This window comes from Patiria miniata, unplaced genomic scaffold (assembly GCF_015706575.1).
Source record: "Patiria miniata isolate m_02_andy unplaced genomic scaffold, ASM1570657v1 HiC_scaffold_24, whole genome shotgun sequence".
Taxonomy (NCBI): domain Eukaryota; kingdom Metazoa; phylum Echinodermata; class Asteroidea; order Valvatida; family Asterinidae; genus Patiria; species Patiria miniata.
The window spans coordinates 10,223,321-10,251,001 of NW_024037063.1; the positions used below are offsets into that span (position 1 = coordinate 10,223,321).

Genomic DNA, 27,681 nt, shown 5'->3' on the forward strand with positions numbered 1-27,681 from the left:
CAGTAAAAGTCCCCAGTAAAACCAGACAGTGTGCCTTTTGATCCTGTACATCTGAGGACTTGGACAGTGTGTTACCTGTGATAACAGTAAACCCGAGGACCTGAGCTCAAGTTCTCCGAGGGTCTTCATGTACAAACCTTATGGGACATGTTGAGAAAAAGTTTTAAGTCCAAACAATAGAAACAAAAGAAGGGAACGGCAAGGGTCCTCACTCGTGTAGTAAAACCAGACAGTGTACCTTGTTATTCTTTACATCTGAGGGGTCCTCAGAAGTCAAAACACACTGGAGCTCTCATGAGCCGGCAACACCGTTCCAACTACTTTTCCCACACGAATACAACAAAACTTCAAGTCGTGTAGCTTGCTTATTATATTTCACCTCTTAAACTGATTTTTGTTTTCGAAAAGAAAAAGCTTCCACCGAGACTAAACGAATTGAAGAAGCGTTTTCGGATTGATACAGATTGTATATGTATATTTCTTGGGAAACTGAATAAGCAGACGTAATTGCCAAATGATTATTACCAAACTTATTTTAAAAATAAATTATATTGTTATATAAATTCCTTAACCCAAATCCAACCTTTGCTTTTGCATTATGGTATTGGAGCTGTGCAGTCCAATCACTGTTACTTGAATTTTGAAGGATTTGGGATTTTCAGAGAAAAAATGCACAGTAATATATGAGGGTTAAATAGAGTAGACTTATGTTAAGGGAATAAATGTGTGCTCCGACCGACCGAGCACACATTTATTCCCATTCATAAATACCTTTTCGGTAAAAAAAAATCAAATAATTCGTTCAAAAAATCCCGGTTTTGTTCAACAAGTTCACTTCATGCTTTTTGAAACATCCCTCTAGCAAAATAATGGAGTGTTCAGCTGGCGAGTAAGATGTAAACAGCCCTTTTATGGAGATTGACGCGCGCGTATCATGTTCTACGCGATGTCGCGCACCTGGGGTGTTGCGTTTTGAATTTAGAACTATAAAATTCTGACTCGCTGGTAGTGTTGCGCATGCCTACGTGAGGATTGTGAACGTTCAACCAATGAAACGGTAAGAGGCACTGGATTTTTAGGAGTCCACATTTTATGTGACACTTGAAAAGTGTTTAAGACCAGCATCTAGCCATCTGCTGGTCTTTATCATCCGTTTAAGACCGGCCACGTGACAGGCTCTCGACCAATAGGAATAGCTAAACTGTCCGAGGTATTTATGAATAGTGGTTTAATTGGAGGAACAAATAAATAATCACAAATATGCAATTTTTTTAAAAGATTTTATTGGTGCAAGTATAGAAGTGATGTTTATTCCCACCTTTGTTTTCGGGGAAAAATGTCCTTACAATATTTTTCTGTTTTCCCCATCGAATCAGTGCACTTGTTTTAAATCTGAAAAAAAAAAGTGAATTTGGTGCTTGTTTGTATCAACCTTTTAAATGTGCAGTCATGCATGGGAAAACAAAAACAAACATGCTTAAATGTTAGCACAATTTTCTTTCTATAGTTAGCGCAAAGTGTCTACCGTACACTACTAAAAATTGTATTCTTAAAAACTAGAAACAAATGTTTCAAAAAAGAATTCTTGTCTCATTTCCTAGAAAATGTTTTTGAGTGAGACAAGAAAATATTTCTTGAAATATCTCTTGAAACAAGAAATATAATAATGGCGGGTATTTATAAAGCGCATGTATCCACCAGGACTGGTGCTCAAGGCGCTACATCATTATTACCCCTGCTCATTGGGCCCATGAAACATTCCAAATACCATCTCAGCTCCCTGGGGAGTATACAGCTCGATGCAGCCTGTTACGCGCAAGGAAGCTAATTCAATCACAATAACCATCTCTGCCCTCACAGGTACCCATTTACTCCTGGGTGGAGAGAAGCAATGAGCGACAAAGTGACTTGCCCAAGGGCACACGCACCATGACCCCAGGCTGGACTCGAACCCACAACCTGCAGCTTTACCCACAGACCACGAATCCAATGCCCTTAACCACGAGGCCACAGCACTCCAGAAATATGTTCTTACATTAAGAAATGTAAGAAAATAGTAGCAGTGTAAATGTATATACCGGTACTGTGAAGCTGTTTTTATGAAATTGCTTATTCCAGTTTTCCATCAAATGAAGAGTTTGCTTCCAAAACGCAATAAAAGCAATAATTTTTGGAATGCCACCCTCTTCCAGTTGCCCAAATTCAGTTTCAATGACTGTTATCTAGAGTTAAACACAATTCAAGAATACAGTGAAGTGAAAAATGTGGTAAAAACAGCCGTTATACTGGGCGTATTTGAAAACCCCGTTCTCGAGTGATCCATGAACAGCGTTCTCTGGATGCCGATTGGAGTACAACTGGCCGAAAAATCAAGATGGCAACCAACAAATTAAAAATGCTGAATGAAAAGAAGGGAAAATTAATAATCTTTCGAAAATAATTTAAATCCTGGAACAGGTATAAAAAAAATTGGCAAAGACAAGCCCACTCCAACCGGTGTGGTTGCTTCCACCAGCATCGCAAAAGTCTCCCATTGGGCTATCAGGCTTTTATCACATATAATCCTTCATCCAAGTGCGATAGGGTCACGGTACCTGTGGGGTGCTGTGGTCCAATGGTTACGGTGTTCGATATTTGTGTGCCGTGGTACATGAGTTCGAATCCTGACCGTGGGAACATGGTGCTTGTGCTCTTAGGCAAGGCACTTTACTATTATTGCTTCGTCCTTCGGATGGGACGTAAAGCCGTAGGTCCCGTGTGTGTAATGCACGTTAAAGAATCCAGTAACACTTATCGCTAAGAGAAGGGGTTTGCCCCGGTGTTTCTGGCAGTGGCTGCAATATGCGCCGCAGCACCTTGTCAACCCTTATAAGGTGCTACATAATGGGTCTCATATTTCTCATATACTTTATTTACCTTTCGTTAATAATAGACATAATAACCAGCGCCTTGAGTACCTAATTGTTGGTAGATACGTGCGCTAAATAAGACTCTGTTATTATGTTATTATATTATCTATGAAAATCATAAGTCAGTTTTGAAGATGAAAACCTCAGAAATTTAAGAATGCCTTCATCTAAAAACCAACATTTGTCAACTTTGTCCCTGTTTTGTGGGAGCAGATCACATACAGGTGGTTTTTTTTAGGACTCGAGGTTCCATCATTATTTTGTGCTTGGATATATACAGGGTGGATATAAAAAAATTTAAAAAACGAGATATTATTGCTAATTGGAACAGAAGTAGGGCACATGTGAATCAAAGGGAGATATCCTCTGTTAGGGTTGAATCTCTTTAAAATGACACCCTGAACATGTCATTGCAATCACGGTTGACTGAGCAGTGACCAATTTTATGAAAGTGTCTACTTAGAGAATTTCGCCACTTTTCAATTGTGGTTTTTGTGGTGTCATTTGTCACAGAGTGAAAGGCTATGGTTACAAGGCAGGTGGGAAAAAAAAAGAGATTTTACCATGAAAGGTGGCGCAGGTCTCTAAATAGACCCTTCATAAAATTGGTCCCTGCTCAGTCAACCATGAATGTAACTTAGACACAATAAGGGTGTCATTTTAAACCCTCACAGAGGATATCTCCCTTTGATTCACATGTGCCCTACTTTTGTTCCAACTAGCAATTATATATCGGTTTCGTTTGTTTTGATCCACCCTGTATAGACCCCATGTATAGAGCACACGGGTCTGTGTTCCCCTGCGGTAGAAATAAGTAGACACTATTACTGTATTTTGAATAACACCTTTTCTCACCCCTAGGGCCCCCTGTGCAAATGGTCTATATTCGACCTTGATTTTTAACATGACCACTTTTTCAATGTTTTTATAATCAGAACAGGATTTGACAATGAAACCACCGTATTTTCCCAACGCAAGGAGTTGTAAAAAAAGTTATTCAAGTAGCTGTTTATTCTGTAATTGATTATGAAACGTGCATTAAATTCTGAAGCATTATTTGAATGTATTTTTTTATTCGCATAACCATGATGAAAACACAAACAGTAAAAAGCACAAATTACACAATGTGATGGCTTACTATGTTTAGCTTTAATTTGTAAATAAACCATATGTGAATTTAGAATTTGAAAAGTGGCTGGCTTATTTCTTCAAGATTGGTACTTGGAATCATTACCTTGGACATGAAACTATCTCTTCTCCTGAACTCTCTGGCTTGACCCCTTAGCATGGTGACCGAACTTTGACAGATTGTTTTGTAAAAAAAAACGAGTTTGACAGAAAATTTGACAGAATGGAATTTTTTGGCAGATTTCTGGCAGAATTCTGCAAAAATGGTTATTTGACAGAAAAACATAGCAAATTTGAAAAAAAAATGGTACATTTATTTAAAAAAGCTTTAATCTTTTCAAACAGCCCCTTGCATAAGGGGACAGGTTGACTGGTCTAGGTGCTGAGGTTCACTGGGAACCGGACTTTGTCGTGACGCAACCGCGTTTTGCCTGAAATTTACGCAATTTCATGACATCTTTACAGATTGTTTATAACTGATAATGTAATTTGAACCTTAATTAAGGCAATACTACACCATCTGCATGTGATTTTAAGTGTTTATAGTGTATTTCGAGTAATTCTAGGGAATTTGGCAGATTTGTGATAAATCTGACAGATTTTTCAAGTGCATTTAGCAGAATTTTGCCCTGACCTTATGGTCACCTTGCCCCTTAGCTGCTTAAATTTTGCCCATGCACCAAATCTGCACCATTGAGTGCCGCACCTACATGTAAACTGCACCACTGTGAATTAGGGGGTACTTTTGGTGCTCATTTAAATAATTTGAAATAGCACCACTAGATAGTGCCCCAGCAGTTTTGGTTGAAGGATTTTTTCTGCTGAAATTTGCCCGTGCACCAAATCTGCACCATTGTGTGCCGCACCAAAACAGCACCACACTCACTGGTGTGGTACGTGCACTTTTGGTGCCAATTAAAATGATTGGAACGCACCAAAAATACATCCAAAACTACATCCTGCCATGTACAGTTTTCAGGTTAAAGTTTTTACAGAACTACCAAAACAGCACCATTCACAAAAGTGGTGTCAACTAAGTGGCACACCCAGGATTTGGTTGGGGGGGGGGGGGGGGCTCACAATATTTTCTTCTTTGTTTCAATTTTTTTAGAAGTAAATTTTTTTCAAAAAATTGTGCCCAAACGTTTTGGCTGCAGAAAAAAAAATAGGGTTTTTTTTGGGGGGGGGGAGGGAGGGGACTATTTTGACGGCGCCACGTACACCCTATTATTCCAAAATAGGCCACATACATATCAACAAGGTCAAATCGTGGGACTAAAAACAATATTAACAACCTTGGGTGCGCAAGTCCCCCGAGGCCCCCCCCCCCCCCCCTTGTGTGCGCCATGCATGTACACCAACTTTTGAAATATAAAATTACACCATGCACCAATCTGTGCTGCTATTGGTCGAGAGTTCCCACCTTCGAACCTTCCCCTGCTTTCTTGTGTAATGAGGGTTAAAAAAGGTACCTTAATGAAGTCATACAATGGCTCAGGTTAGCTTGTAAATTTGTCTATCCATCTGTAACAATTATAAGATGGAATTTTTGCGCCGGGGTGATATAAATCAAATTAGGTTTTGCCCTTCACCGACGTTTTAAACACTGTATACTCATCTGTAACAAGTTATAACTTATATATATTTATGTAAAAATATTTATCAGGAAACAAAAATAATGCCCCCCCCCCCTAAAAAAAAACATTCGGAGGAATTATTGCGTTTTCGAAAGCCTGGCTTCATGATCGGATGCAGAATCATTTAGAAGCCCTATTTACGTCATGGAGCTACAAATGATGTTGAATCCTATTTCCAGAACGCAAAAGGCAAAGTTTCACAAAAAGTCCACTTTGCAATTAATTAGTGCAGCGCCCTCTATTGAAATAAATCTGGCCAGCGTCCCTAGTGATGAAGCATCACGCATGCGCTTCATGTAAAATTGGGCATACTTTTGGAGTCCTCAATATCGAGGAGAAAACATCATGAGGGCCGTACCGACATGGGTCGACAAAGTGCACGACAAGGATAAAATTGAACAGTGGTAGGTTTGATTTGATATAAGGAAAACATTCTACCAAAGCTTAAGATCTGAAGGAACTGAAGAAATGACAATTTTTACTTAACATTTTGCTTCTTCACTTGTCTGACTTTTTCGAATACGTTGCCCACTTTCCGGACATGCCGAACACAATATGTTGACTCCATCTCCATCTCCATCTCCATTGTTTAAGTCAGCAAAATATCCTGCCGGATACATCAACGCTAACTTGCGCACTGCGTGTGGAAATAGACTACTGGTGGATATTACTGATATGTCCCTTGAATTCAGCTAGTTGTTGCACTGTTCACAGCAGCCGAGGAGATAGCCCCACTAGTGTGGCCGTCGGTATGCTGCGCTGAACCTTTGGCCACACACCGTGGTACCGCGCGCTACTGAGGACGAAGTTTTCATAAAAATTCAGGGCAGTTTCTTACATTCTCAGTTTCTTACTTTCTTATGGTTGTATTCTATGATGTCTCACCTGTCACTTCTGGGATGCTTAGGTCTAATGATGTTCCATTTTCCGAGATATTCTTCAATCTTTCTGGAGCCCATATGCACTCGTGAAACGTCTGGTGGTGGCAGCCATTTTGAATGTGACAAGAGATGACCTCAAGCTGTGACGTCGCGTTTATGCAAATTGCTTGTCGAGCGCGCGAGGGCGCGAGTTGCAAATGCGACGGCTGTTTCCTGTGCCGTAGATCCTGAATAGAGATCGGTGCACGTGGCCCCCTGACGATAAATGCATGGTACAGGAAACAGCCGTCGCATTTGCAACTCGCGCCCTCGCGCGCTCGACAAGCAATTTGCATAAACGCGACGTCACAGCTTGAGGTCATCTCTTGTCACATTCAAAATGGCTGCCACCACCAGACGTTTCACGAGTGCATATGGGCTCCAGAAAGATTGAAGAATATCTCGGAAAATGGAACATCATTAGACCTAAGCATCCCAGAAGTGACAGGTGAGACATCATAGAATACAACCATAAGAAAGTAAGAAACTGAGAATGTAAGAAACTGCCCTGAATTTTTATGAAAACTTCGTCCTCAGTAGCGCGCGGTACCACGGTGTGTGGCCAAAGGTTCAGCGCAGCATACCGACGGCCACACTAGTGGGGCTACCGAGGAGAGTGAGTTCCAGTGTTTAACAGTTGATACGAAGAATGAATCTTTGAAGGCCCTAGCTTTGTGACTGACTTGAATGATTTTTTGGTTGTTTCCCCTTGTATCTCTGGTATTAGGCTGAACATAGTTGTGAAGTGGAATGTTGACCAACCCATTTTTCATCTTGTAGAGCATACATAATTTCTGTTGATTTCTTCTGTTCTGTAGTGTGTCCCATCCTAAAGGACCTAAGTCATCCAGAAGTTTAGTAACAGTTCCCGTATCCCTTTGGTAGTTTCCTGTGCAAAATCTAGCTGCTTGACGTTGAACTCTTTCAAGTGAGTTAATGTTCTGCTTTGTTGAGGGGTCCCATGCGGATGCAGCATATTCTAAGAGTGGTCTCACTAAGCTCAAATAGGCAGTTGTTTTCACTTCACTGTTACAGCTCCACAAATTCCTGCGGATAACATTCTGCACTCTTTGAGCTTTCTTGATGGCCTCCTGAACATGGATGTTCCAGCTCAGTGTATTAGATATGTGAACACCAAGGTATTTTTGAGATGAGACGCTGTCCAAAACTTGATTGCAAAACTTGTATTCATGCTGAGGTAGCTGGAGTTACCCAGCCCTGAGTTTTATCATTGGGTTGTCATCTAGGGCTGGAGCGAGTTTTTCTCGTAACTTGTAGTATAGGCAAAAAATTTTGGAAAATGTTCAATTTTAATGTCCCCTTTACACACTAATTGCAACTGCAACTCACCCCAAACTTGCCTGGAATAACCATTACACAGGTCCTTGAAGTAAAAAACGATCCACGATGAAGATTCAGCCTACAATTGCAGTGAAAACAGGAGGAATAACCGCTAACCTGACAACCTTGCTGGCATGGCCAGGACCGCAATTGGTTTGTGCACAAAAAAATTGTGTACAATGAATGGCGGTCGATTAACAGACACAGAGAGCGATCGCTGTCAACTACTCGTTTTTGCCGGCTGCGCTGGCTGTTGGCGCATGACGTCACGCGGAAGCGTAACACCCGATGACTGTTTCATGCACTATTGGTTGCGGTTCCAGTACCAAAGCTGTGATGCGAGTGGTAAACCTTATATTAGTGCATGAAACAGTCATCGGGTGTTTCCTGATGTAGAGCGCCAGCCATGCACCTGGCTAGCCAGCGCGACTCCTAGGCGTACCGCGAACTTACACAGCACTCTACATCAGGAAACAGTCGTCGGCGCGGCGCAGGGGAATCTGCCGTGCATGCAGTGCATTATGCGCAAGCGCGCCGTCACGACATTTGCATGAGGTCGAGGTCAGACGCCATTATCATGCAGTTTTGAACGTGAGCACAACAACGACAACCTAGGCAGAGGGGGTCTTCAGAATTGAACGGAAAATTTCACTTTTTTCCGGATCGTAAGTAAACTTCAGTACAACCATCTTAATTATCGATGTCTACTTGTACCTCAGGTGGCATATCTAGTAATTTGGAGGCCGTTTTGAAGGTGAAATCTGATGTTTTTTGTTGGAAAATGTTGGTTTTTGGGACTGTGTTGTCTAGGTCTTGGTATTAGCTTGGACCTTACTATCGCCAGACCATGTCCAAATGTTAAAAAAGGCGATAAGTTGGGTCCAAGTTACTCGGACTATAATTTCTGTTGATTTCTTCTGTTCTGTAGTGTGTCCCATCCTAAGTCATCAAGAAGTCTAGTAACAGTTCCCGTATCCCTTTGGTAGTTTCCTGTGCAAAATCTAGCTGCTTGACGTTGAACTCTTTCAAGTGAGTTAATGTTCTGCTTTGTTGAGGGGTCCCATGCGGATGCAGCATATTCTAAGAGTGGTCTCACTAAGCTCAAATAGGCAGTTGTTTTCACTTCACTGTTACAGCTCCACAAATTCCTGCGGATAACATTCTGCACTCTTTGAGCTTTCTTGATGGCCTCCTGAACATGGATGTTCCAGCTCAGGGTATTAGATATGTGAACACCAAGGTATTTTTGAGATGAGACGCTGTCCAAAACTTGATTGCAAAACTTGTATTCATGCTGAGGTGGGTTTCTCTTGCCTATGGTCATGGTACAGCACTTGCTTGGATTAAAGTTCATTAACCAAGTGTCTTGCCAGTTTTCTAGGAGTTTCAGGTCATTCTGCAAAGTGCTGGTGTCCCGGCCGGTAGGAATTGGGGCGTAAAGCAAGCAGTCATCTGCAAAAAGCCTGGTCTGGGAGGTGATGTTGTTTGGCAGGTCGTTGATGTACAACAAAAACAAAAGTGGACCAGTGACAGTGCCCTGTGGTACACCAGATGTAACGGCTGCTGGGAGTGATGTATGCCCATTATTTACGACTTGTTGGGTACGCCCCGTCAGGAAATCCTGAACCCATGTTGAGATCTCCCCACTTAATCCATAATATTGAAGTTTGGAGATAAGACGGCGGTGCGGGACTTTGTCGAAGGCCTTGGTAAAATCAAGCACTGCGACATCAACCAAGTTGTTCTTGTTGAGTTCCATGCTAATGTCATGAATTGTGAGGATGAGTTGCGTTTCTGTTGACTTTTTAGCCCGGAATCCATGTTGAAAATCGGTTAAAATATGCTGGTTCTCCAAATGTTTCATCACATGGCTGTGTACAATGTGCTCCAAAGCCTTGCAAACCACTGAAGTGAGTGAAACAGGACGGTAGTTTGCTGCACAAGTACGGCTCCCCTTTTTGAATATTGATGTAATATTTGCTTCCTTCCAATCTTGTGGTACTTCACCTGTGTTGATTGAACTTTGGAACAGGTCCTGAAGTGGTGAGGCTAGCTGCTTAGCTCCAAGTTTCAGAAACCAAGGTGGAATTCCGTCTGGACCTGGTGCTTTGTTAGGCTTAAGCTGGCTGAGGAGCTTTTCAACTCCCTCTTTGGTGATGATGAGCTGACCAATCTGTTCGTACGGGCTAGCACCAAGTTGGGGCAATTCCCCAGGAGGCTCCTTGGTAAACACACTCTGAAACTGTTCATTCAAGATGTTCGCCTTCTCTGTATCATCGCTGATAATCTTTCCATCTTTCTCAAGGTCTGCAACTCCTGGGTTTTCTTGCCTTAACTTTTTGATAAATGTCCAGAATTGTTTAGGCTCCTCCTTGATGGCAGATCCCAAGGTTTCTCTGATGTATGTAGAGCGAGTTTTTTTGATGAGTTTGTGTGTATTTCTCCTGCATTCACGGAAAACTTCCCAATCAGCAACCTTTCCTGATTTGATGGCCTTATTGTATAGACGTTGCTTCTTTTTAACAGCCCGTCTCAGTGCCCTATCAAACCAGGGCAAGTTGAAACGGCTAGATGTCATCTTGTGAGGAACACATTTTTCCATGGTTTGGAGAATTGCTGTCTTGATGCAGTCCCATTTTTCTGTTACAGTCTTCCCTGTGTTGGTCTTGAAGTATTCGTCTGTACAATCTTCCAAGGCTTGTGTGACACACAGTGTCAGCTTTGTTGCGCAAGTAGATCTTTCGCTTCACTGGTCGTTTTCTAATCGGGGCAATCCTTAAATCCACTATCCCCGAGCTGTGGTCAGAAATACCCTCAACAACCGTGATCTTGTCCACCATGTCAGGATTGTTGGTGAAAACCAAGTCTAAGATGTTCTCGGTGTTTCCCTGTTTTCTTGTGGGTTGATTGACATGTTGCGTAAGCCCATGTTCTTCAACTAGGGTGACCAGTTGTTTTGCAGCTTCAGAGCTGTACCCACTTCTGGTTGACACACTGTTGTCACTCCAATCGATGTTGGGCAAGTTAAAATCTCCAGTCAAAATAATATTATGAGAGTTGATCTTATTTCCCAGGTTGGCAAATGATTGTCCCAATATTTCGATTGCTTCTCCATTATCCTTGGGTGGGCGGTAGAAAACGCCAATTAGCATAGGTCTACATCCCTTTGCTTTGGTTTCAGTCCATAATATTTCACAGTCTGAGTTTAGTTCACTGCAGTGAGTTGAAGGTAAGTCCCCTTTAACAGTCTGAAAAACACCCCCTCCAGTAGTAGTAGTCTTCCGATCTTTTCTGAAGACAGCGTAGTTTTCGGGAAAAATCTCAGCACTATTTATGCTGGAACAAGCCACGATTCGGTCCCACAAATGAAATCAGGCTTGATGGTATCCGACAACACGGCAATGTCACCAGATTTCGATTTAACACTCTGGCAATTAGTCAACACGATCCTGATTCTGTCTCTAAGCTTGGGAGTGGTTTTCTTTGCCCTCGCTTTCCTCTTAGTTTGATCATTAATGGCAGATGACTGGTCATTATTCGGCTTGTTGTTATCTCGAGGAGAACCGACAACTGTCAAGCATTGTCAAGTCTCGAGCAGAACCGACAACCGTCAATTCTCCATCCACAGAATTTTCAACGGAAATGTCCCCTTCGTTGAAAAATGAGTCCGAAAAGTTTATGGCATCACACAGTGGACAAACCCAGTTGCAGTCACTCGACATGAGAGACGTGTAAGTCAAATCATCAATGTTGCAACACGCAGTATGCAGCCATTTGTCGCACCTGTCACATTGTACTGCATGGTGTTCCCTAAGCACATTTCCATCACACACGCTACAAGGGGCACAACAGTCAGAGCAATACCACGGCAATGAGTTGGCAATGATAATTTGAGCCTGTTTTTGTGTAGTCCCAACACAGCTCGGATGAGCAAAATTTTGACAGTCTGCACATCTGAGTTTATATTTGCTGTTAATCCTCCTACTACATGCAATGCAATCTGGTAGGACACGTGATGTGCATGCAGCAGGCCTTGGATTCAAATGTACATCCCCTGCACAGGCGAGTAGGCCAATGACAACAACTCTAGGTTGAGTATAAACACATCTCCTACTTCCGATCAATATGACGTGATCTACAATTAGACATTTCTTTCTTTCTGATTTGAGAAAATGTTCCACATGATAGCATTTGTGTCTGGGCTTGGTAGGCAAATGCAGTTCGAAGGTACATGTACATTCTGGTAGTGAAGGTACCCATCATACGATTTATTCCTCAAAGAGCATGAAGAAAATAAGTCAAAAGTACTTACAGTCTGCGAGTCCCAATTCCCTTGTGAAGTATCACACAATCCCACAATTAATCTGGTGATAACATAGATAAGCACAGCACCGTTGAAATTAAGATGATTCTTTCCACATCCCATTGTAGAAATCGTATGTCAAAGGTGAAGTCTGCTGCGTCACAAAATCCAAGATGGCTTCCTTCAGGTTCAGATTCACATAATCCCCGTGAAAATGAAAAGGGCAAGAATGCTGCTGTCTGCTGCTGTCTTATACACCAAAACGTTGAAATAAATGCATAGTTTGGGCAATACTGTTACGAGTTATTGCGCGATGATTAAAAATTCCAGATGAGAAATGTAGCACAAGATTTTAATCCGCCGATGCGTAGTTCCATATAGCTGTATAGCGATGTATTGCACTGGTAAAATGGCATTCCCGGTGGCAAAGTTCCAGTAGCCCAATTCGAAGTTAAAAATCATCCAAAATATACGTCCAAAATCTAAAATAAGTTCACAACTAGAGTCACCAAAGTTAAAAGAGCAGTTAGCTCGGTTAAAAAGTCACGATGACGGATCTAAAATGAAGAATTTTGTGGATTAAAAAACAAGAATACGTAGCGAAAATAAAAAACACGTCTAAACCACACGCATGCGCACGTAGGGCTTCACAGCAGGGTGTAGAAATGCTAGAATGCAACATACCGCTTTGTATTAAAAATAGACCCCCATAGCCTAATTTAGTAATTAATCTTAATTTACAAAAAATAAAAATTAGGCCCGTCCTTGCACAGATAGGCCTAATTTCTTAATCTATCAATTATCATGCTTATGCAAATTTGCAAATTTTTAATTTTTTACTGTAAATTAATCAATGTATCCATCCGTCTTTGCCGCTTGCGCTGTTGGTTGATGTATGAAATAAATAAATAAATAAAATGAATAAAGTCTTCATAACCTTGGTGATCATGGTGATGATCTGTCGGAAACATTCGCAATTTAATAGGCCTAATAATTAATACTTTATAGAACAATAATTACATAGTGCAAATCTTAACAGAAGGAAATCTTGATGTGCTTTATTTATTCATTAATTTAGTCTTGACATTGCATTAGCCATGTTAGCTGGATATGCAAACACATGAAATATCTTAATTTGAATTTGATTTCTGTCTTTTTCTCCAGCATTTATGACATTGCATTCAGGCCAGATGGAACACAACTCATAGTAGCTGCTGGTAACAGAGTCTTGGTATGTACTAACTAAAAATTAAGCCGTCTCTCGCATCACACCCCACCAAAAGTGCTGTAGTCTTCAATTGTGAAGTTAGCGTTCAATTGGAAGAAGAAAAAGAAGACTACAATCGTACAAATGAAGTTAACCAGTGTTGGCATTAAAATCCGCTAAACATGACAGTAAAAAAACATTCTAGTCTGACTGGTCTCCAACTGTTATTATTTTGCGCCTTTACCCTAACCCCCTTGAGTGATTTTGTACCTCAGTCTTGCAAAATCCAACACCATGGTACCTCAATGCCCAAACTGTTGGACTCTTATTGTGGTGGTATGCCTGACTCCATGTAAAGCATTTTTAGTTTACTGGTGCAGTACTCATCCCAACAGATCCCAACAAACCCTGGTGTTAGAGTTTGACTGGATGGGGACTGTGAGGGTTAACCCTAACCTTCCCAAATCCTCCAAAATCCTCTTTGCAAAATGGAGGATTTTGTAGGATTGAGGCTATGGCAGAAAGATGTGGCTGATTTTGGAGGATGCACTGTGTCAAGGTTTTGGACCGGACCTCGTGTTATTTATGCTCAGCCGTGCACAAATGTAGGCCTAGATTATACTTTTAATCCTCCGCACTGCTGCAGGATGTCACTGGCTCTGCGTCAACATATTGACAGTGATTGCTGGACTGGATTTTGCAGGATTGAGGCAGTGGTCACCCCTCCAAGGACCACATTCAAAAAATGTCGGAGGATTTTGCAGGAATGAGGCTGTATGGAATTTTTACATGGAGGCAGTTAGAGTTAGATTTTGTAGGATTGAGGTTGCATCCTAGCAAAACTCCTAGGGAGTAAGGTTAAAGGGAATGTACATCATTGGCTTTTGCTGTAATATTCAGAAATGGAGTATTTGAGGGGTTAGTATAATATATCAAAAATTGTTACACTGACATGTTTGAAGTTTTATGTTCGAAAATGCTGGAAAAACCAAGAAAAACAAAATTGTTGAAGTAGTCTGGTTCCCTGACTCCACTAAAGATGAAATGGATCAATTTATAGTTGCCAGAAAATTGTAAGGTAAGTGAACCAGTCTAGCTGGCCTGCACCCGTTCATGAACATGTAACCAATACCAAACAACATTTTGACTGAAAAAAGGTAAATTTGGAGCAGTAGTTGAAATATAGTTAGGTTTTTCAAACGGTGGTCGGCTGACCACCGTTGGAAATGTATACAAAATACCATATTCTTGAAAATGACTTCACACCAGGTGCCATAATTTTACAGGATGCTTTAGACTTAAGGTAATTCTTAAAAACTTGGTAGTTTTATTTTTCGATGTTTGCAAATGTTGTATATTCCCTTTAAGGAATGATGGCTCTGCTAGCCAAAACTAATCGAACAATTTAAGGAGTGACATTATAACTGTATGTTGTTTGTAGGTGTATGACGCCAATGACGGGACTCTGATACAGCCTCTGAAGGGACACAAAGACACGGTCTACTGCGTGGCTTACGCTAAGGATGGCAAGCGATTCTCCTCAGGGTCCGCTGATAAAAGTGTCATCATATGGACCTCCAAACTGGAAGGCATCCTCAAATACACGTAAGAAATTGCTCCCACAAATTGGACACTTGCGGAACATCCATTGAATTGGACAGTTAAAGTATTTTTTATACAGTATCTCAAGTATTTATTGTCATTATCGAGTACTTCAAGTCAACTCCCTTTATACAGACATGTCCTGTAGCTAATAATTCGTGCGATTCACAATGCAGTGCGCCACCAAGAGTTTGCCACGGAGAGTTCGTTTTCCAAGGTCACGGTCGACAAAACATGGCCCATTTGAACGAGTGTCAGTAGAAAACTTGAGCTAATTTGTTATAGATTGGGGCAAAGCGTTCTGCTGCCTTACCAAAACACTCCATATTGATAAAACGAAAAGAAAAGGGCAAACGCTTACAAACTTTCTGGCCGGAAAAACTAACAATTTCAAATGTCCCGCGCTGCGAATTTGTCGACCATCTCCCACAATGCACTGGGAAAAATGAACTCTCCGTGGCAAACTCTTGGTGACGCACTGCATTGTGAATCGCCCGAATTCTTGATGCAGTACCACACCAAGACGTGTACTTAGAGGCCTTTATTTTACAGAAATAAATGAAGATTGTGAACTCAAAACACAATCAAAACAACGAATCAAAACGAACAATCCCCCCCCCAAAAAAAAAAACCTCAGAAAAGAACAAAATACCCAAAATACAATTGTAGTAGATGTTTTGGCACATGAACAGAAAAAGGAATGTCAACTCCTTTTGTATTCAATGGTGCACTGCGAGCATAACAAAATTTGTACTGAAATAGCAACTATTTTTGTATCATGAATTAATTCTTTGTGGGGCAGAAAAGTGGCCATTTCATGTCATGCTGAATTATTTTCCAAGCATGTCTGAATTTGTGATGGTTTTTCTCTTTCTGTACAGTCACAATGACGCCATACAGTGCCTGTCGTTCAACCCCATCACACATCAGCTGGCAAGCTGTGCGTGCAGTGACTTCGGTAAGCTAAGTCTAGAGTTGACATTGACCATGAGCTTTTGGCTGGAATAGCAGACGATTTCACGAAACAGTGTGGAACTTACCATGTGTAGGACTTGCGCAACAATATATTTCATGAAACTTGGCCTACGATCCTGGCCAAATCTCGCTGGGCCCCCAACCCCCCGGCCCCCACTCAATGTTGTCTCTCATTGCGCGGTGTGTGCTCCATCAGCTGGAGAGAACAACATTGACCGGGGGAGCGGGGGAGTGGGTGACCGTGGCAGGCTCAGGAAGTGTCCCAACCGTTTTGGCCGGGATTGTAGCTGCACAACGTTTTAAATAATCTAAACATCTTGGACAAGGATAATAACAGCATTAACGACGGCTGTTTGTGTACATGATTTTGTGCGTTCATCATGTTCATGATAATGTCGTTGAATCACTTTCGCCCGCCATTTTGAAAATGGTTTTGTCTGACTTTCTTCGTAATCGTGTGGCAACTCTAAAAACTCGGTCACAAGTAAAATAGCAATTAACTTACCTCATATACAAAACTGTGAGTGTCTTTTATCAACCTTGATTAGTTGTGCAATAACAGGCTCCACGATGATCATGATTTGCTAGTAAAGTAGGTCATTTTCAGTTGCTGTGCCACAACTTATGCCACCTAGAATGATTGCGCAAGTTACGCCATTATTTGTTACGCAAGTCGCGGATTCACGCACTATGAAACTTACGTGAAATTGTCTTAACTGTAATGTTGCGCAGCGTGGAATGTTGCGCAACTTATGCAATAAATAGTGGCACAGGTGGACTTATGCCATTTTGTGAAAGGGCCCCGATAAACAGAGTTTGCAGTTTTAAAAATAATAGTTTGATTCATTATTTTGCTTTGTTTGAAAGGTTTGTGGTCCATGGAGCAGAAGTCGGTGTCCAAGCATAAGACAAGCAGTAGGAACACATGTTGTAGCTGGACCAATGATGGCCAGTACCTAGCGCTGGGCATGTACAATGGCTGTATCAGTATACGTAGTAAGGTACGTAAGCAATGCCACACAGGCAGCATTCACAAGTTGCCACTAGTCAATCACAAGTCAGTCACAAGTCAGTCACAAGTCAATCACCTTTGAATTGCATGTCAATCACAAGGTGGTAAGAACTCAATCATAATTCAATCACGAGTCAATCACGAGTCAAACGCAAGTGAAACGCAAGGTGATCACAAGTCGATCACAAGTCGATCACGAGTCTATCACAAGTCAATCGCAAGTCAACCACAAGTCAATCACAAGTCAATGACAAGTCAATCGCAAGTCAATCACAAGACAATCGCAAGTCAATCACAAGACAATCACAAGTCAATCGCAAGTTGGTAAGAAGTCAATCACAAGTCAACTGCAAGTCGATCACAAGTCTATTACAAGCCAATCACAAGTCTATCACAAGTCAATTGTAAGTCAATTGTAAGTCAATCACAAGTCAATCGCAAGTCAATCGCAAGTCAATCACAAATCGGCCGCAAGTCAATCACAAGTCAATAACAAGTCAATCACAAGTCAATCACAAGTCAGTCACAAGTCAATAACAAGTCAGTCACAAGGCAACCACAAGTCAATCACAAGTCAATGGCATGTCAATCACAAGTCAGTCGCAAGTTAATCACAAGTTGATCATAAGTCAATCACAAGTCAATCACAAGCCAGTCACAAGTCAGTCAAAAGTCAATCACAAGCCAGTCACAAGTCAATCACAAGTCAATCACAAGTCAATCACAAATCAGTCACAAGTCAATCACAAGCCAGTCACAAGTCAGTCACAAGTCAATCACAAGCCAGTCACAAGTCAATCACAAGTCAATCACAAGCCAGTCACAAGTCAGTCACAAGTCAATCACTCGTCAATCACATATCAATCACCCGACTTGTGATCTGACATGTGACTTGATTTTTGTTTAACTGGATTGCAAATCAGGTCATTGAATTGAAACATCAAATATAGCACCAAGGGAAACTGACTTGGTGTGTAATTGTTATAAAATACAGGCATTGATTTTTCAGATTTTTGTTTGAAATCAGACTTTTTGTAATCAGAGAGAAAGACATTATCAATGTAGAAAGAAGTGCATCTTTCAGACCTTTCATTCTTCAATTTCCAGCCTTAAATTGACATATCTCATAATAGAACAAAAAAAATACTGCAGTGGGGATCGAAACCTGCGACCTCCGAATTACCGTTCCAGTGCTCTACTTACTGAGCTATCCAGCCCTATGTTGGCGGTTCCCCTACTTGTCAATATCTTTGTTCAAGGGTGCTAGTCAAAAGCTTTAAAATTTGTAGCTAGGAATCGTGCCCAGAGTTTTATTTCTATAGTTTGTATAAATATTTATGTATTCCTAGAACGGTGATGAGAAAGCAAAGATTGAGCGCCCTGGTGGAGGGCTAAGTCCCATATGGAGCATACAGTGGAATCCATCAAGGTAAATCCAAAATATAAATTTAAATAACTGTCAGTTTTCATATTGGGTTTTGCTTTTCATTGATGTAATGTTTATTTTAAGCACTGTATGTTCTATGCTTTGTTAGAAAACCTTGCAAGAATATTAGGGTGGAGCTTGAACACGTGGAAACAGGACAACTCGTACGCGGACCAACTTGTACGCGAGACAACTTGTACGCGGATTGGTCAACTCGTATGCGAGCCAACTCGTACGCCAGCCAACTCGTACGCGGGCCAACTCATACGCGAACCAACTCGTACGCCAGCCAACTCGTACGCGGACCGAAATTAGCGAATGTAAAGAAATTGAACGATGTTTACGATCGCCAAAAGTTTACCCCAAAACGTACAAGTTGCCTCGCGTACGAGTTGGTCCGCGTACGAGTTGTCCTGCGTACGAGTTGGTTGCGTACGAGTTGGCTCGCGTACGAGTTGACCTGTATTCGAACACGTAACCATCACTGTGGATTTCTAACCGGTGTGTCAGTTGGCCAATAACCTGTGTACAAGCGCTTTCAAAATCAATTCATTGGTGAAATTACTATATTTTAGTCATGTCATTTATTTATTCCATTTCTTTACCCAGGGTATGCCCAAACAGTTTAAAACTGGTTTCCATTGGGGCCCTGCATACAATAAATAATGACTACAAACATATATAATTACACAATACATTACAAATACAATAAAATTCAATACAGTGAGATGAAACATTATTTGAATAATGCATAGGTGTTAAGCAAATATTATAAATACAATATATATGTCATTAAAGGGAATATACATCATTTGCTTTTGCTGTAATTTTCAGAAATGGATGGAATTGGGGGGTTGGAAATATATAGCAAATATAGTTACACTGACTTTTTTGAGGTTTTGGGTTCGAAAATGCTATAAAAACCAAGAAAAACGATCATTTTCCTGTAGTCTGGTTCCCTGACTCCATATAAGAAGAAACAGAGCAGTTTCCATTCATTGGGGAATTGTAAGGTCAGGGAACCAGTCTAGCTGGCTCGTAACCGTTCATAGGTTTGTAATCGATTGCAAACAAGTGCGATGGTCAATTGGGGCCAGTATTTGAAAAAAAGCCAGTTGTTTCCAACGCTAATCGGCCGATCAGCGTTAGAAATTGATACAAAAATACCACTTTTCTTGAAAATGACAGTATACCAGGTGCCATGATTTTACAGGATGCTTTACACTGTCATTCACTAACAGTCCAGCAAGGTATTTCAAAATGATTTGGTAGTTTTATTTTTCGATGTTTGCAAATGTTGTATTTTCCCTTTAAAACTGATTGTTTTATCGTGGACTTGGATACTATAATTTTCAGTGGTCTAGGGCAGCCACGTGTCCGGACAATGAAAATGCATGGCGCACACCGAGGTTTGATACCGCATTGCATGCATTGCGCGCGTGTGGAACCCTTTCAGCGCGCTAGCTTTGCGCAATGAGAAATACAACGTCAATTGCTCAGTCTCATGTCCGGCAGCACATCAAAACTTTCACTTATCAAAGGTTACATCGCAGTGATTTAATTTGTTTCTCACTCAGTTAATTACAACCATTTATCTTTTTGAGTTATTGGCACGATATAACAAAACAATTGTTGACTGCTGTGCTGTGGGATAAGACGTTTTTAACCCCCTCGGGGTGCATAGCACCCGAGGCGATGCACCCCACAGCACTCAACAATTGTGAAAACTCAACTCATCACAAATCATCACAAGTTGATTAAAGGTCAATCACAAATCATCACAAGTCATAACAAGTACGCACTTGTCATCACAAGTCAATCACATGACATCACAAGTCAATCACAAGCGTTGACATTACGCACACGCGCGTGCGTGAAATATTGCGTTCAGTTCAGTGACACGCGCGCGTTTAGTGCGTGACATCGTGTAAGCTGCAGTCAGCTGAATGAGAACATGTCCCGGACGCTGATTTTGGGCGCAATTCACAATTTTGAATTGTTGATATCGAGGTACTAGAATATTTTTTTTCTTGGAATATGCGGCATTCACTGAGCTAAAACTTCATCAGGGCAATTCCACGGTTACTCACGTTACCTACCTAAGCACCAAAGATGACATCCAGAAAAATGTGTTATGTACATGTATGATAAACAAGACGCACAAAATCGGTTACTCACGTTACATTTTCGTAAGTAACCGATTTTGTGCGTCATGTTTATCATACACAACACATTTTTCTGGATGTCATCTTTGGTGCTTAGGTAGGTCTAGGTCTACTCTATCTACCATGGGGATAACAGTTATTAAACCTTTCCAGTAAGGTAATTACAGCCCAAGGAAACTCAAAAGTACATCAAAAATGTAACGTGAGTAACCGTGGAATTGCCCATCAGGTTAATTATTAAGCACCCTTCTTTGGATTTTGAGCGCTTTTGTTGCTTCAAATGAAAAAAAAAAATCACAAATTTATGCCAAAAGATATACTCTATTTTTAAACAAAAATATTTTTGTGCCACATCTGAAGAAAGGTTCAGTGTCAAAAGGGTTAATTCAGCCTTCCCTTCTTGTAATATGATGTAAAATATTCATGTACTCTGTGTTACTAACCCATGTGCAGAAAATTGTCATGTGGAAATAAGTCGATCGAGTGATATCTCAATATTTCACGTTATTTACATGTTTTTCTGTTCCCCCCTTTTGTTATCCTTGCCTCCAAGCACCAGTGATGTCAGTAGGTGGGCCTTGATTTAATGTTATTTTCTTCAAGTGAAGATGTTTATTGTCTTGTCTATTTTTTTCTAATGGTGTGGGTTTCTTTTAATTTTACAAACGATTGTAAAAAAAAAAGGCGAAATGTTAGAAACCAATCAGGGTTTTTGAAACATTGGCTTTGTTTGCAGCTCCGGTTTCATCTTTGTCTGCAGAATTATGGACCACATGTAATATCCGTACAAGGTGAAAATAGTTGGCTTTCAATCAAATTATTTGATATTCAGAGTTCCTCCGGTTATTGAAAATCCGGGAATGTAAAGCTGTCATGAAAAGTCGTAGAAAGTTCATGGGATTTGTTGTTTTACAAAGAGTCAAGAAAAGTTGATATTCCAAGAAAAAAAGTCACTGAAAAGTCATGGAATCTAGCTCATCCCGTACGTGATGATGTGTAATATTTGCCTACATGGCAGTCTTCCCGTTTGTATCCAGTTTACTGTACATATACTGCGTCTTTATGCATACATGCTCTGTACTTGTTGCTCTTTCGGTGCACCATTGCGATGCTTTTGTGCTGCTCAGTGGTCTTGTGCCAAACTGGAAGGCTTAAGGAAAGTGGTGTCCCTTGCAATAGGCTCCTAAGATGCCAAAACAGGGAATTGGTCATGGAATGCCCTTTCATGTATTTTGTCCTGAAAAATCCTGGAAAAGTCATGGAATTTCGTTTCTCAGTTTCTGTGGGAGCCCTGGATATTCCTTAAGAAGAACATGGACCCATATTGAGCCTAAGTACATGTTCCCCAAGTCAGGGGCTTCAAATCTGAAAAAGCCGAAGCTGGAATATAGCCATGATTTCAAAGACCCATGTGTTCCTTATGTGGGAAAAGATAAACATAGCACAACCGTAATGTTTGTATCTAAGGCACACAACTTCACTATTCACAGCTTTGCACGTCCTTAGAATAGAATGAGATGCACAAGCACTTATCACATGGCATGGCACCCTTTCACTTAAAAAACCCAAGGTTGTATCTGATAACATTACTTCCTGAAAAGTTGTTCTCAGAGGGACCAGCCTACAGTCTGCTTTGCACCAGACGCATGCACTCACCAACTGCCACTTGTGAATTAGACTTGCTTCAGTCTAACCTTTGCCCAAAAGTATAAAATGGGACTGCTTGTAAAATAGATGAATGGGCTAAATCCGGCCACATGCATGAAAAGACTAACGGGAAATAGCCATTCTGAAGCAATTGAATAGAATTGTGTGAACTCTGGGACCAGCTCTATTAGACTTGTCTTTCTCTTGTTTTGTTACAATTCGGGCGATTCACAATGCAGTGGGCCACCAAGCATTTGCCACGGAGAGTTCATTTTTCCCAGTGCATTGTGGGAGATGGTCGACAAATTCGTAGCGCGGGACATTTGAAATTGTTAGTTTTTCTGGTCAGTAGTTTCGTAAGCGTATGATTCGAGTATATGTTTGCCCTTTTCTTTTTATCAATAATTTGTTTTTTTGTAAGGGGGCAGAACGCTATGCCCCTATCTACAGCAAATTAGCTCAAGTTGTCTACTGACACTCATTCAAATGGACCATGTTTTGTGGACCGTAACCTTTAAATATTGACTCTCCATGGCAAACTCTTGGTGGCGCACTGCATTGTGAATCGCCCGAATTCATTGAAAAAAATGTCTTGAACAATATTTCTATAGCAAAAGGTTTTTCAAAAATAGCGTAGGCTGCATAATTACGAACTGTTTGGAGACAAAACCCAGTGGTAGCTTTTTTCCTTGTAATTTTAAAGACTAACTTTCTGTTCAGGTCTTTTTAATAAAATGACAATCTTTCACGCAGACCCAAGTCCTCCTGGGCCAAATCTGAGGAATTATGCCTGGCTTCTAGCAGTAACGAGTCCATTAAAAAGACTAGTTGTTTGTATTCTCGACGTAGGTTAGTGGTATAATGAGGTAGACATTCCATTTAGTTCAATCTTGAAAGTTGTTTTGAAATTTGTCCAGATTTTATTTGTTTTTAATTGAAAAACGAAAAACACGTTTAGTTTTCAAGTTCTCCAAGTTTTTTTGTTTTTTTGAACGGTGAAAAAGATTGTTTTCGATTTGAATTTTATGATTTTTTTTCTTATCTTTGTTCCTACTTGTGTTCATTTTTTTTTCAATTGGAAGTACCGAAACACTTAAAACATTTACCATGTTTACAAATTCCTATTATGAGTCAGGTTTTTCTTTTTTTACATACATAGTATATTGTCTATGGATTGGGCACTTTTGCCTGTTATGTATTTCTGTAATCATAGTTGGAAAAGCTAGTTTTGTCTTTTGCATGAAAATGAATTTTTGTCAATAGTGTTCATATGCCCGGCCTTTTTAACAAGTTAATTTTCCGTTTCTCCCTAAAAAAAAAAAGCTAAACAAAGCACAGCCAAATTAACCCTAACCCCTTGGGTATATTTACTAGAAAGTATCCTGAATCTGCCAAAATCCATCAATTTTGCCATGCAAAAAAATGTTGGTGGCCAGTGAGTCCATCAGAATCCACCAGTTAGCCGGGAGTAAATCTGTTGAGATCCTGAATCCATCAAATCCCCAACTGCGCAATATGGAGGTATCCTGACTCCATCAAAATCCTGCAGTACCGCTTGGCTTCATGTCCTGCATCCATCAAAATCCTCCACATTTTTCAATATGGAGGTATCCTGATTCCGCCGAAAAATTAGGATCAATGCATCATGGTAATGAAAAGTGAAGTACATAAGGCATATGAAGAGTGGCCTTTTTTTCTAAATCTGTTTTTCCAGAGCATGAAAGCATGCCTTAAACTCATGTTTATGGCTACGTGTAGATTATTTTGGTAGCAGTTCTCTAGAAAAGACATTTAGGTAAAATTATGCATGCAACATAATTTTTTTCCCAAAGGGACATTATGAGTGCATGTCATGCATGATTTTTTTTTTCTAAAAAGGCTCTTTCAATGATAAATCATAATAGATATAAAATACAAGATGTTAGTACTGTGATTTTATTTTACTTCCATTAATTGCGTCATTTAAAACTGTTTACAAAACAGCATGGATGCATTGTTTTTATGTTTTGAGTTTGTTTATGTTTTCTGTTAAATCTCAACTTTTGCCTTTAACAGCCGACGAAAAGTGGATTGTGGATTTTTCTTCTAACTTTACATGATGAGCTTTCAAGAGCCTCCAAGAATGTTTGTTTCAACAGTTTAAACACTTTCATCTCATATTTGTTGTGTCTCTTGGCAAACTAACATATTTACACGTTCTGTTTGGTTGGATTGCACTGAGGTTGTGACTTTTTTCTAATAATCAATCATTTCACTGACCGACCCAAATCTGGAAAAAAAATCTAACAGTTGGTTTTGCTCATATGTGACCTTTCACCATGAAATTAGCATTGAGTCAGAAATTGCCATTTTGCAGCACAGTGGGGCAAAGCCAAAATTTGAAGGGATGGTCGATTAGTTTGTGTTTTCAGGTGAACCCAATCTGTAAGTCCTGTTGTATCTTTTTTCCATTTGTTGGTTCTATCAAACACCATGAAAACCTATTTTCATCTCATTTACATGTAAGCAGTTGACTGTTCTTTCACTGTAATACAACATCAGGATTTTTAAATGTCATTTTTGAACAAATGAAATTTCCAACTGAAAGTTAGTTAGCGATTTATATTTGCATTTCTGAACTTAGTACCCCCTCTCCCCCCCCCCATGTTGTATAGAAAGCTCTTGTTCTGCAGAATTCAGAAATACCAAAAATCTTGTTACTTATAAAAATATCTGACTTTATGCTCATTTCATGTTGTTTGGTTCACTGAGCTAAGCTACCATTCGCGCCTGGGGCTTTGTGGCCCAACTTAAATAAGTGATGTTTAACCCTAACCCCCTAGGCTCTTGCACTAGAAAGTATACCAAACCTAACAAATTTCAACAGCTGCATACAGGTCTGTAAGCACTGGTACCAAAACTGCCAAACTCCAACAGGCCTTGTACGGGGAACAGTACTAAACCTGCCAAACTCCAACTGTTGGAGTATGATTGACTTGGTATGGATGGGCCTATGCATTGTCGAGTGATTGGATAGGGATGGTACCAAACCTAACAAAATAAAGCAATATGTACATGCACATTTGACCACAAGCTGTGCTGAGGACCATGGGTGAGCATACCCACGAAGAAATGCCAGTGAACTCCAACGTGTTCACAAATCTCATGCCCTTCTGCCCCGAACCTCACAAAATTCAACAGGGTCTCCCTGGGCCTTTGGTACCCAGTCAATCAAAGTCCAACACCAACTGGCCAGTGTTCGGTACCAACCCTGCCAAAATCAAGCAAAACCCGCTGTTGGAGCTTGATGGGCTCAGGGTTGTTAGGGTTAAAGATGGTTTCCTAGGATAAAATGGTGTTGGGAATTTGTCGCCAATTCACAAATGTTCCTGCTAAAAAGTTTCAGGGTAAATGGTGTGACTTTGACATGCTTTTTACAGGGAGGAGACCCAAGACACCTTGGCTGTTGTGGATTGGGGACAGAAGATGTCATTCTATCATCTTAGTGGACAACAGGTAAGACAAAAAGCAAAAACGTTGTCATAGGTTATCACAAGTCAATCACTAGTCAGTGACAAGTAATCCTAAGTCATCACAAGTCAATCGCTAGTCAATGACAAGTAATCCTAAGTCATCACAAGTCAGTCGCTAGTCAATGACAAGTAATCCTAAGTCATCACAAGTCAATCCCTAGTCAGTGACAAGCAATCCTAAGTCATCACAAGTCAATCACTAGTCAGTGACAAGTAATCCTAAGTCATCACAAGTCAATCGCTAGTCAATGACAAGTAATCCTAAGTCATCACAAGTCAATCCCTAGTCAGTGACAAGCAATCCTAAGTCATCACAAGTCAATCGCTAGTCAGTGACAAGTAATCCTAAGTCATCACAAGTCAATCGCTAGTCAATGGCAAGTAATCCTAAGTCATCACAAGTCAAATGCTAGTCAGTGACAAGTCATCCTAAGTCATCACAAGTCAATCGCTAGTCAATGACAAGTAATCCTAAGTCATCACAAGTCAATCGCTAGTCAATGACAAGTAATCCTAAGTCATCACAAGTCAAATGCTAGTCAGTGACAAGTCATCCTAATTCATCACAAGTCAATCGCTAGTCAATGACAAGTAAACCTAAGTCATCACAAGTCAATCGCTAGTCAATGACAAGTTAAGTCATCACAAGTCAAATGCTAGTCGGTGACAAGTCATCCTAAGTCATCACAAGTCAATCGCTAGTCACTGACAAGTAATTCTAAGTCATCACAAGTCAATCGCTAGTCAGTGACAAGTAACCTAAGTCATCACAAGTCAATCGCTAGTCAATGACAAGTAATCCCAAGTCATCACAAGTCAATCGCTAGTCAGTGACAAGTATTCCTAAGTCATCACAAGTCAATCGCTAGTCAATGACAAGTCATCCTAAGTCATCACAAGTCAATTGCTAGTCAGTGACAAGCAATCCTAAGTCATCACAAGTCAATCGCTAGTCAATCACAAGTAATCATAGGTCATCACAAGTCAATCACCAGTCAATGACAAGTAATCCTAAGTCATCACAAGTCAATCACTAGTCAGTGACAAGCAATCCTAAGTCGGCACAAGTTAATCGCTAGTCAATCACAGTTTCTCACTAGTCAGAACCTGTGACTAGTTGGTAACAGCCATCACAGTTGATCAATAGCCAATCACAGGTCATACGCAAAGCACATAGTTCCGCACTTTATGGGAAGGACCTTGTCTCTATACGATGCTTCGGATTTAGCAAGGTCATGTGTTATGTTGCGGTACGGTTGCACTGCGCTGCAGCAGTGTTTTTTTAATCAAGTTTATCATAAGTCCTTGATAGTCAAATCGTATGTCAGTTCACAAATACCAACTGCTTAACTTCCGCCTTTGTCATATTTCTTTTGTTTAGTTTTGAATTAAGATCGGATGACGTGATGACTTACCAGTAATAAGCCATTTGCAAGTTACATTTGAATAAAATCTGGAACACTGACTTAATAAGTCGATGCTTTGCACAATTTAACTTTGCATTCTCCCGACCAATGAGTACTATATCACAAGATTTCGGGCAAGCCTTATGCTAACAACTCCCAGTTCCGGCATGGTCTGGTGTCTTTGTGTCATTCTCACCCATTGTGAACAATGTATTGATGCTGAGCGTCTCTTACGTAACTATGCAAGAGCTTGCCCCGAATCGTGTGATTAGCAACAGTGTCTTTGGTCTGGAGAATTCAAAGTTAAAATGTGCCAAGCATTCCGAGCAAGTCAGTGTACCAGACGTTTTTCAAATTTAAATCCCAAAGGGTGAAGGTCACTCGCAAATGCCTTTTTAAACTCTGTGTTAATATGTCACATTGCAGTGATGGTGCCACAGGTACTTCCCTGCACTACGCAAGACCCTATTCATGTCAAAACAACAAAAAGC

General features: G+C 40.5%; 1 protein-coding gene across 3 annotated transcripts in view; it reads left to right on the forward strand.

The window, feature by feature from the left end:
• The first annotated feature begins 5,958 nt into the window (after nt 1-5,958).
• The window catches only part of LOC119731993 (intraflagellar transport protein 122 homolog), a 49,381-nt gene continuing 27,658 nt past the window's right edge, over nt 5,959-27,681 (forward strand). The window contains exons 1-8 of one of the 3 annotated variants that reach the window (XM_038205334.1): nt 5,959-6,078; nt 13,403-13,469; nt 14,887-15,050; nt 15,929-16,005; nt 16,890-17,023; nt 18,384-18,463; nt 21,179-21,196; nt 25,692-25,767. In XM_038205334.1, the coding sequence (XP_038061262.1) occupies nt 6,020-6,078; nt 13,403-13,469; nt 14,887-15,050; nt 15,929-16,005; nt 16,890-17,023; nt 18,384-18,463; nt 21,179-21,196; nt 25,692-25,767 (675 nt within the window). In that variant the 5' untranslated portion in view covers nt 5,959-6,019. Of the gene's footprint in view, nt 6,079-13,402; nt 13,470-14,886; nt 15,051-15,928; nt 16,006-16,889; nt 17,024-18,383; nt 18,464-21,178; nt 21,197-23,025; nt 23,122-25,691; nt 25,768-27,681 lie in introns of all 3 variants that reach the window. The other 2 variants (XM_038205333.1, XM_038205335.1) reach the window with 2 other exon arrangements.